At 42.8% G+C, this 11,879-nt stretch overlaps 1 protein-coding gene across 1 annotated transcript in view; it reads left to right on the top strand.

The window, feature by feature from the left end:
- The window catches only part of RAPGEF1 (Rap guanine nucleotide exchange factor 1), an 80,721-nt gene that overhangs the window by 3,616 nt on the left and 65,226 nt on the right, over window positions 1-11,879 (top strand). The window contains exons 3-4 of the mRNA XM_019510300.1: window positions 3,379-3,557; window positions 6,829-6,985. Of these exons, the coding sequence (XP_019365845.1) occupies window positions 3,379-3,557; window positions 6,829-6,985 (336 nt within the window). The remainder of the gene's footprint in view (window positions 1-3,378; window positions 3,558-6,828; window positions 6,986-11,879) is intronic.

Below are 11,879 nucleotides of genomic sequence, written 5' to 3'. Positions count from 1 at the left end.
CCTTCCAGCCCTAATGTCTATGAAATCTATGAAATTGAAAAATACTGTAAAAAAATGCCCTTGTGGGGGGAAAAAATGCAGGCCAGTTTCTTCACTGTTTTCCTCTAAAGAATAAAGTGGGGAAAATCAAGAATCTGCTGAGCATATACAAGTGGTTTAAAAATATGTAGGAACTGGAATTGCATTATGAGGAAAGTAAAGCACTTACAGTAATTTCTTAGTAGGAAGGCAGCTCAGTTTATGGTAATGTTTGATAAATTGGCTCTTGTGGATCAGCATTTAGACTGCAAGCCTCGTGATTTGTGAAGTGTTGATCTCTGGCTCAGTCCTAATCCGTTTTAATGGCTGTCTCCAGCTAATTGATTAGTTAGATTGTAGCCAGCTGATTAGTTTTGCTGGGGGGGGGAGGGGGAAGGAAGGGTGCCCTTGGGTCATTATCACCAAGTCTCAATGGAGTGTAAAGAGAAGCTGGCAAATTAGAGATTTCTATAAGATACACGATGTCAAAAGTCAGACCTGACTGAATAGATTTTGTATCTATGCATCTTCTAAATCCTGGAGCCAGGTCCAGCTATGCGCATTTTACAGTAGATAACCTAGCTAGAGCAGAAGCAACAGTATGAAAAGATTAAACCTAAATTAAGGCTTGTTGCTATGAAAAGACTGTACGGTTGATATATCCCACATCTAATCATCAACTGTACACTCCACACTCCCTGTACCTCTTTCAAGGTCAACTGCATCTCATACATAATGCAATTGTAATGATTATTTGAGGGAAACCTTCCAGAATCATGCAATGATATCCACATGTGTCAGTCAAGCAGGGAGCTGGGGGGGAATTATTGGTTTGGCTGAGTAGTAAATCCATCTCGCGTACTGCCCAAGAGGGAAATGGCTGTACCGAGTGGAATTTCTCCTTTTGTGACTTCAGCAGTTGCTGGCCTCCTGTTGCCAGCAGAAGTTCACTGTTAGGGCAGGTCCCCCACAAGTGGAATTTGAAAGAAGAGATGTGTTCAAGGCTCCTGTAGCAATGAGACTGGACCACCCATCTCTCTCCCCCAAATTAAAATATTTGGTGGATGAGCCCTTAATGCAGCAGGTAGACTTTAGGGAATATTAGTTCGTAACTCTCTTTCCGCTCCAGATTCTGTCCTGAAAGTAGAATCAAAACCACTTCATTTCCTGCTTCCAGGAGGGTACCCTGATCTCCAGGCTGTAGATAAAGTATGTGAATAGGTGCTGGGGCAGGTACTGGAATTCAGGACTCCTCCCTTTTAAATGAGTGCCTCAATCACAGGGTGGGAGTTGCACTCTCCCTGGTGCATGTCTGGTGTCTCTGGCTAGTGAAATAGTTGATTCTTCCGCACAAGATGAAACTGCTTCGATAGGAAGGAGTCAAGAGTACCCCCACCCTAGAATAGCTAAATAGCCTGGTAGTTAAAGCACTCGCCAGGAAGGGGTTGAATCTCGTTCAGCTGAGGATGAGTGAAACTCAAATCTCCACATCCTGAGTAAGGCTCAGTAGTCAGAGCACTGCTGCATGCCAGGTGGAGGAGCAGCCAGGTCCTGGTGCCACTGCCGGTCATGTTCAGAAAGGAGCAACAGCTACAGTGTCCTGGGCAGAGCCTGAGCAGTTGGGCGTCCTCCAGTATCTCTACAAGATTGAGCCCTCAGGAGACGTAGGTGGAGGATCCTGACTGAGGCATGAGGATGGCATTGTACATGTTGTGGGTTAGGAAGGCAGTAGAGTGGGGGTCTTGGAGCTTGCAATTTTGGACAAATTTACACTAATTTCAGGCAAACTGAGGCCTTTTGTGGATCCAGCCTCAAGTTCATGTTACTTGCCAGTGCTGCTTGTATAAATGGCTTGTCCAAAGGAGGTAGGTTGCTGGCCCTGCTTTGCAGAAAAGCAGCAGTGTAACAACTGGTGGGAATATGGGAGGACGTAATGCCCATAGGTCATTAATTCTTGAAGCTGAATCTGCTGAAGAGATAATGGATGAAACCTGACTCTGTTAAGCTCTCTGCTCCTCTTCTAACAATGCTCAGTTGTTAATTTAGATCTCTCCCATAGGAAGTTACTCCCAGCATTAAAAGACCCCTAGGCATGATCTGGCGAACTTAAAAAATATATATATCCTTTACCCAAACATCATTAAGCCATCACATCCCATTTCTGAATTTCCTTGTCTAACGTTGCTGATTGTAAGGCTGTTGATAGCCATGGTTAAGCTTTTCCTAACTGAACTTTTTCCTCCTGAAGGCTTCATTTGCTGATGCCTTTCACAGTTCATACCCATGGAACTGGGTGATTTTTTTCCCTTGTTCCAGCAGCATCACTGAATGAATTTGGCAGGAGGAGGCTGATTAGAACAGAGAGCCTGAAACTGTAGTTCCTACTTGCATGAATAGTCCTGTGGAGATCAGCAGCCCTAAGTAGGGTAGGGCTACACATGATATTTATCACTGTAAACACCAGTGATGGGTCTGAAAATATAGGAACCAGTTTTCAGTCATACTGCTCTTTGGAAATTCGATTGCAGTATTATTTTTCTCAATTTTTTTCCATGTTTGATTGAAAATACCATTATCAAATGCACCAAAGTCATTTAGGTTCTGGATTTCCTTGATCATCAGTAAGACTTACAGGCATTTTGGGAAAAATGGGCTTGATCTTAAGTCACTTAGCCACTTTGGCAAAGCATTACCTTCAAAGTATAGTTTAAAGCCCTGTTTTATTTTCATGGTGTTCCTCCATGCATCCTTTTTATTGTTAAGTCCCAGCTCCATGGGAAGATCATGAAAAGCAGAACTTTACCAAACTGGTGGCCACTTGAAAATTGGTTCTTGTCCATTGGAGAGAAAATGAGAGTAGACACTGGGTTTCCAGTCCCACTAATAAAGCAACTAGAATTGTGATCAAATGGGGAAAATGCCGCCTCTGTTGAAACCAGCTGTTGCCATCACTTTGTTTGAATCACTGTTGCCATCTTGCACGTGGCATGTTTTCTTCTCTCATTTGGAGAGCGTGGGCATTATTTATCCCTCTTGGTTCCTCAGCAACAGAATTGGGGTGACTCATCAGTAACATGTGAACTTCAGCTACAAATGACTGAGGTCTGTTAAATTATGGGTGCAAATTAATTTTCCCAACTCACCACCCATTGTGTGTAGGGGGCAGATCAACACTTAGGAAAGAGTTTCTGCTAAAAATAAGTAACATATTAATTATTCTTCTGCAAGAATTGAGATTTAAATTTGAGGTGAAGGTTCAATGCATGCTATTCCAGTATTAATAAACACTGTACTTTCTGAAAAAAATACTGACATTGTATAATACCTTCTTTCATTTTCTCTCCAACTATTTTCCTTTAGAATGTATCTTGGTTAGATGAGAAGGAGAAAGAGGTTGTAAGTGCCCTGCGCTATTTTAAGACGATAGTGGATAAAATGGCAATCGACAAGAAAGTGCTGGAGATGCTGCCAGGCTCAGCAAGTAAAGTGTTGGAGGCCATCTTGCCCCTGGTACAGATGGATCAGCGAATTCAGAAAAGGTAAGCTGCTCTTCGGGGGGGGGGAGATGCAGTCACCAGACAATTTGCATCTAGTTGTTTTGGAAAAATTGTGCTGCAGAAGTTGCATGAACTGCTGCAATTGCTAATTGTTAGTAAAAACTGTTTCCCATTTACCTGGCAGTTCATGGACATGAATCTAAAGGCAAGTTCCTTGGTGCAAAGGGATAGCACCCTAATGTAAGACGAGGAAAATATTGGATGGCAGGTCAGGAAGGGGGGGAACCAGAGAAAGGTTGTGGGTGAGAAGGAAGGACTGAAATGGGAAAGGGCAGGAAAATGAGTTACAGTTAACACTCAGTGAGTGAGTCTCCATCAGATACTCTGCTTATACTTCAGCTAACAGCAGTAAGCCCAAGCAGACAATATTTGGATACAAGAGAGGTCATCTTCCAAATAATAACTTTGTGTGAAATTCGTCCACGGGAATATCGGAGAAGTCTTCAGCCTGCCTGGAATTTGCTCCTTTGATTTTGTTGGGCCAAATACAGAAATTATGTAAACAGATGCGATTCCATTGACTTTGGAAGAATATTGCTGAATTTGTCTCAAAACGCATACCTTTTTGAGTGGATTCTTTTTGGCTCTACTCTGACTCCTAGTGCATGAATCCTTGATGGTGAATTTGAGGCTGCCCAGGAGAGAGTTGGCGAGCTGGCAAGGCCACCAGCTCACCGTGGGTTATGATAACTCTTCCAACTATGGGCCAGAAACCTGCATGCTGGATTACCCCTTTCATGATTTCTGGAGCAGTTGCTTAAAAAAACCCAAACAAAGCAAATCACTTAAATCACATGCTGTGAGCAAAAAGAATCGGAATAGACTGGAAAACGCAGGTGCGCGAATCCTGAAATGTTGCCAGGGTTTGTGCTGTTCTTTTGAGTTTCCCCTGCTGAACAGTCCTGACTACAGCTACGTTTTGACACAGGATGCCTCTTGGTCTTGTTTTGTGAGCAGCATTGGAAATTTCCTCTGCTGAACTGTTGCTGCTGTTACAGGAGACACCTCGGGCCAAAGCACTCTTTTCCCCCTGGTCTGATTTGGATAAATTGAGCATAAGAAGTGATTTGTTAAAAAAAAATGTGGCCAATCAGCATGACACAGACCTTTTCTTTTTGCCTATAGGGGGTAGGCTAGGCTCAGAGCTTGACAATACAGTGGGTGGAGAGAATATTGGTACGGGCTAGAAGTGTACTTGGGGTGGGAGAGCACTGTTTATGGGTTACATCCATAGAGCTATGAAGAACAGAGGCTGTTAAATTGAAATAATGGTAGTATCTCTGGATTGAGACCCAAGAGTTTCCTTGGGCGCTCTCAGGTTTCCCCCAGCCAGTGAACCGCTGACTAGCACCTGCCTTTATGTACAGAAAAAGAATTAAAGAAATTCTCCTAACTGTTACCAGGTGAGCATGTAAAATGTCAGCAAGCATCTTAAGGATAGACAACCTCATCATTGCCTTGCTGACTCATTCATGTCTTCTCGGGGCATTTGTTGGATGAGTGTCTTTTAAAAAGGGAGGTTGAAAAGTAGCATACACCCAGGAACAAAAATATCCTGTAACCTGTCCTCAAGCAGAAGAGGGTTAGAAGATTTTACTCTTTAAGCTATGTACAAACTTTTTTCTGACAGTTAAATAAGGAGATAAGGACACTGGATGTCAGAATTTAAACAGGAAATTTAGTCTTCCCTGGTTGGCATGGAGTATACTCTAGTGTTGTTCATTGAACAATGATGACCTTCCGTAGACAAAATCTGTTAGGACATGAATCCCATATGCATGTTTGAGCAAGTATAGCCCCATTCAGTGAGCGGGGATTTGGCAGACTCATTAAGCAGTGTCCTTTCATAGCATACCTATGTACCTTATTCCTTTCAAGTGGTGGCAAGGCACAGAGGGAGATTTGATGTTAAATCCCTCTCAAGAAAAATGGGCAAGTCTGGGATGGCATGGAAGAAAGCCAGGCAATTGTTGCTGAAATTCCTTTCTGCTTTCAGGGGAGCATTTGCACTGAGGACCAAAAAAAAAAAAAGAGTAATTACATCGAGTACAAAAAGTGGGCTTTTCAATTATGCCTACTTAAAAGGAAGCAGATCGAAGGCTAATGGTAAAGAAATCAAAACCATGGAAAGCATCAGGGGAGGCACTGTTTAGGAAATATCTGCTCTCAAGCTAACTTCACGTAAAATTAGAGGGGATGCTGACAAGCACCATAGTGCTGAAAAAAATGTGCTCTCCCTTGTTTGAAGTCCTGCCTTTGAAGCCTGAAATTACTTGGTTATTCAAGTGGGGCCAGATTCTGCCAACTTCATTCTCTCAGGCAAACTCATTGAAATCAGTGGGCCTGGTTCCCCTCTTGTTGAGCCCCCGCTGTGATGAATGCGCTGGAGTTAAAGCAGTGCACAACAGATCCAGGAGGCGACTCAGACCTTTGGGGGAATCCTTGCGTCAGTGAGAAGCGCGGGAGTATTGTTCTCTTGTGGCCCAGCGGTGTTTGGAAAGCTATTCTCTGATTTCTCAGGAAGCTTGAAATTAGCATGGCTTTAAAAGACTGTTATGGGAGCATCGCCGTTACCGTTACTGTCAACATACCTTATTAGTTAACGAAATGAATGTTTTCAGAGCAGGTGAGACCAAGGCTGAAAGCAGTTGTGCTACAGTTTACTTTTAGCTAGTGTTTTCATCCTCCCTCAAAGCATGTGGTTCTTCAGAAGAGTCATGTCAGTTCTGTTTCTTATTTAAAGAGCAAATTGGATGCTTATCTTGCTGGGATCCTATGACCCCAGCTGACTTCCTGCCCTTTGGGCGGGGGGGCTGGACTTGATGATCTTCCGAGGTCCCTTCCAGCCCTAATGTCTATGAAGTCTATGAAAAAACAAAACCAAACCCCCAAAACCTGAAATGTATTGTAGTAATCCAGACGTTCAAAAGAAAATTGTTGGGCTCTTGCAGTGTTGAAGAAAAATGTTAGTAAGGGGTTGGATTTTAGTCAAATGAATTCAGGGGTTACAGACACTGAGAAAATGATTTTCAAAATTATCAAAATGTTTCTTCTTACTCTTATTTCATCTGCTACTGGAGGAATCAGCAGAGCATCTACAACAGAAGAGAAACCTGTGTCTCAAATAAATGCAAATTCCTAAAGACAGAGTTAATGAGGACAATTTAAATTTATTGTAATTTTGTTTCTTAAGGGAATTTTTCCAGAATTTCATTGTCTTTTCTCTTGCACTTCTTTTTTCCCCCTCCTCTAGTTCTGCTATCTCTTCCTGCTATAGCCGTGTCTACCAGAGTCTGGCCAATCTGATTCGTTGGTCTGATCAGGTAATGCTGGAAGGTGTGAACTCGGAGGACAAAGAGGTGGTGACCACAGTTAAAGATGTCATAAAAGCTGTTCTGGATGGAGTCAAGGTACATAAAATGGATTGCCAAATTTTACAAAATATAAAATATCCATCCTTTAAAATAGATGTTTGAACATGTTGGCTTTTAGGAGCGCACAGACTCTAAAGATCCTGTTCTTGAAGTGAATAAAATCGCATCTCTTAAATCTGCTTTAGTTCAATTGAGATGACCCTGTCTGATGTGTTTCTTTAGAAGCCCAACACATGCTTTTAAAATGCATACCCTGGCAGCCTGATGCAGTGGCAGAAACATTAAGTCTTTATTGAGCATTATATTAAATGTTCAAAGGGTCTTCATCATGCTGAATGTAGATTACAGGTTAGAGTTTGCATATTTTCTGTCTAGACAATGTTTAATGGAAATGTTTCCTGGTAATGTGGAGGAAGAATCAAAGATTGCCAACCTCAGCATTTATCAATAGCATGGTTCTGAGATTCCCAGTTACGCTGGGACTTGTTACTGGTGATGGGGTAATGTCAATTGTTTTGGAGGTTTGGTTTGTATAAGTGTTTTTCAGTCTCAGTGGTCCATCTGTATCCTCTATGTGACCTCTTTGGAGCACTCCCTGCTATCTATCCCTGCCTGGAAAAGCTGCTGGCATTCTTCCCACCTCCCAAGAAGTTTTTTGGCATCCATGTTTCTCACCATTCTCCAGGCTTTTCCCTGTCTTTGCTAATGGTTGCAGGGCCTAGCTGCTCTCTTTCTGCTGAAGAAAGGGAGGATTAAGTGTCTTACATATACTAACTGAATCAAACCACTAAGGATTGTTTTGAAACTAGGACTGAAATACATTTGGGGGCGTTATTTGCATTCATCACCCTTTCTTCTTGCTCATAGTATAGCAGATACAGCCGTCCTTTTCTGTACTCAAAACTGGCTGTGATTTTATTGCCTAGAACTCCCCATTAAAGCAGAACACATTTCCTTAATTTTGGCCTTTCCTTTTTTTCCGATGTATTTGTTGGCCACTGTCATACTCTGAGTCTCCATCTTGGGCCGCTGATAGACGTTCAGTTAAAGGTGCAAAGGGATCTGGTCTGCAGTCCTTACAGTCGTACCTCCTGCCATGTCAGACACTCCTCATCTGATTGGGGATCAAATCTTAATCGCACTCTTGCTGGTGCAAGACTGGGTCTTGATCCTGTATTCCCCCTACGTCAGAACACAGCAAGCCAGGTGTCTGGTGTATAACATCTACCAGGGGCCTTCAATATTCATTCACCTGAATTATTAAATGCTGTTGTTGTTTTTCAAGGGCTTTAAACTTGTTTAGAATAAAATGTTCTCATCATCCAGAGAAGTTATTTTCCAGGATTACGCTGCACGATATGCTTCTTAATCATACACTGCCAATATAAGCTATGAAAGTGATATTTAAGTGTCAGATGGGATGGGGGAGAAGTTTGGGGGGGGGGGGTTAGAACTACTGATGCAGAGCCTTACCTGGTGGAAAAGGCAATACTTCCTTGAATTCAGTGGTGTTCTGGCATTGTGCACCACCCCAGGGGACCTACCTTGTAGTGTCCAAACTGCCAAGCATGTAGGGGAGACATTGGAACCCTGCAGCTTAATAAAGTTATACAGACCTGTGCAAACTTGTACAAGTATATGGGTGAAAAAATGACACAGCAACTTGGAAGCCTCATGCCTGTTACGTAAACATACCTAGGATCCTGTCATTACTGCACAAAGACTGATTAGACTTGTGTGCAGGTCCATTGCAGAGAGAGACTGACTTGGTCACATACCTGATGTCAGTGCCCTTGGCTGGGAATCCAGCTGGGAGGCTTAAGGAGGCAGTATTTAGAAGTGATGTGAAAGCATCCCTTGTTGTGTTAGCAAGTGCCTAGGTACTTTAGAAGGGCCAAGCAGGAACTAAGAAATGGGTTACTTCTCTACTGCTGGATCCTTTAATTTTATCATTAGCAAATGATGCAAAATCCACTTCCCCATTTCGGCGCTCACTTCCCTCTTCGCTTTCAGAATTTTGCAGGCCGTCACCAGTTCCATTCTCTTATCTGCTATGTTAATACCAGGTTTTACCATCCCTATGGTTTTTTATAGCAAGAAAAATTCCCTTTTATAATAATAGAATATTAAAAAAACCTCACCATCTTGCTTTGGACTTTCCATTTAGTTAAAGTAGCTTCAGTTCAGAGAGAGGTTTTAATTATCTGCAATTACTGCTGTAGAATCCTCTTCAATGTGCTAAGGAGAAATATACTGTGCTTCTGGCCCAGTTATTTTACTGATAATCTTCTGTGTTGTGAAGTAAATCCACAAGTTTCATTCTTGGACGTGGCTTTTTGGTCCAAGGTTAATATAGATGGAAGTAATGGGATGGGAAATCTGCTGGTGTTCTGTTCTAATGCTTGTCAAAAGTGGGATCAGCTCAGATTTCAAGGAGGCCCTTTCAAGGTGGTTTTCAAGGGGGGTGTATGTATGACATGGTGGCAGCATATGCCAGCAGGGACCATCCAGAGCACGCCCTACTCCTGGTCACATACTGTAAGCTGGAAATATGCCAGTGAGGCAGCTCCAGGGTTGGTGGCCATGCTTAGGCACACTAGAGTCCAATCTCACTACGGCGTTTCTGAGTTCAGTGTATACGAGTGGGAAGGCAGGACGGGCTTGGGAGCGTCCCTGTTGGGACATGCTGCTACTATGGTATCCCCTTAATGGGTGGCTTGCTTTCTGTAGTATGAGGTGGGAACTAGTAGGGAGATGAGGATGGGTTCACTGGGATCTAGAGGAGCTGGGAGATTGATGGTCTATTCTCCAGTGTCATCATCTGATCACACTTGCTCCAGGTCAAGATCTGCTATGAAAAAGGTAGAAGGCAACTGCAAAGCTAAACAGAAGGTGGAGTTAATTTTAGGTTTCTTTTCCTCTGGTGTATACTGCGTGGGTATGTACATTAGCTTTGACTAGTATGTTCCTAATTTTTTTTCCCTTTTGTGAGTTCTCCTTGTACTCCAGCTTCATTGCATATGTCCAAGAATGTGCTACCAGATACCAGGGCATGGGGGTGAAGCAGTTAAAAGGTTAGTTAAAACTACTTCCTGCCACAGTTAGCAGGAGAGGAGAGGGCATTCAGCAGAGAAATCTGAGGTTAGCTCAGTGTTCATGTTGGCTTTGCACTTTCTCTGAAAAAGAAGGACCTGGTTTTTATGGCTTTGGTACTGTATTTCCAACGTACATCAGCACCATAGACTTCATATATACAGTCACAAGTCCTGCCACTCTGTTGTTACCCCATTCAATTACTGACACTTTGAAAAGTGGTCTGCCTAGCATGAGGGCTGCAGCATGCTAGAAAAGAGGTTAACGGTGGCCAGAGCATTTCCCTTAATCCCAGACTTTATCTTTTATCCTTGTCCAGCAAGTCAAGCCCTCCTCACAGAAGTCTTTGCTTCCCTCAAGGGCTCTTCTGTCTACACAGGAGAGGAGTAAGTCCATAACCCTAGCCATGTCACTCATGCCCTATCTGCTTCTATAGCCTGTTTCATGTAGCATGTATGGGATTTCCCAGGATAACCTCACTGCCTCTTTTTCTCTGTTATTAACAGATGTCTAGTCTTACACAGGGTAAGCCATTTCTTGAGCAGGAGCTGGGCCAAACACAAATATAACTGCCAAAGGCAAGGCAGCCTTGTGCTGGGCACATTGTCTTGGTGAAATGGGCAACAGGTCTACACACACCACCATGTATGCTGCCCTCTTTCCTGTTGCTGTCCCGTGGCCTTTGTTTTCCTTCGGAAGTCTAGCTTTTGTGCTCATTAGGAAGGTCTCTTCTGCAGTCAGATGATGATGATGATATTCTGATCATGATTAGTTATGTCTAATGAAACTCTGACATCTGTTTCCTAACTCGGCAGATTTGGATGTGAAGACAGCTGAATGGCAATGAATGCTTACACTGAATTTCAGATTGTTTAAAAAAAAAAAAAAAAAGGTAGTCCTTTGAAGCTTCCCTTGGAATAAAACTCAGGGGAGTCATTGTGATCTGCCAACACTGCTTGTTATCCAGTTTGATTGTAATGAGGTGCATGTTGATAGCTTTGAGGAATGGATCTGTTTGCCTCCCTGAAACATCCATACAATGTTCTCTATGCTCTTATGGCATTGTGTGAACATGAGTGATTGTTGTTTGGACTGCTGGCAGACTTAAAGTCAAGGATTATCATGCCTTTATCTCTTTATCCACAGTCTTATCTGCTTCAGCCAGACAGACAGTACAGTAGTACTTTAAATGTTTCTAAGAGTTCCAAAACTAGTATTTAAGGGATGCCCTGGAGGCAGGCCTTGTAACAAATGCCCTCAAATTTAACTCAAGGTGGAAGGCAACCTTGTAGAAAACCTAAATCATATTTTTGCACGTATTTAAATAATTATAGATGCTAACATAGGTCTATAATTCTTTTATTCACTGAGCAAAGTAAGACCCTCCCCAAGTTTGGATGGCAGTTCACTGGCTTTATACATACAATGCAGTAACATTTGGACAGTTTCTGAATTTCAGGATATATCCTGGGCATCAGCAGACAGAACCCTAAGAATTTTGTTGGAAATCAGAAAAATGAAAAAGCCAAGTACATTGGTCTCCCTGTTGAGAGCTGCTGAAAAGTTTGCAGGGGAAGAATCCCAGTTAGCAGTGGAGAGTGCAGAGAAAACCTCACTCCTTCGTCCCTTCCCAGCGGCAGTCTTCCTGAACCTTATACGTTCTGGTGAAGATGGGTACCAGGACATAGTGCTCCAAATGGCTTCCTGAGGCTAGAAGTTGCTGTGTCTCTGCATGGTTTAACGTGCTGCTTTTTAACAGCGTTCCATCAAATTTATCCTTTGTCTCTTTTTTTTCTACTCATGCCCCCTCCCCCCCCCCCCCTTTTTTTTTTTTTTT

This window comes from Gavialis gangeticus, unplaced genomic scaffold, assembly GCF_001723915.1.
Source record: "Gavialis gangeticus isolate Ggan-Ray unplaced genomic scaffold, GavGan_comp1, whole genome shotgun sequence".
NCBI lineage: Eukaryota > Metazoa > Chordata > Crocodylia > Gavialidae > Gavialis > Gavialis gangeticus.
The sequence above is the reverse complement of the archived record's forward strand: the minus strand, read 5'-3'. Positions and strand labels throughout refer to the sequence as shown.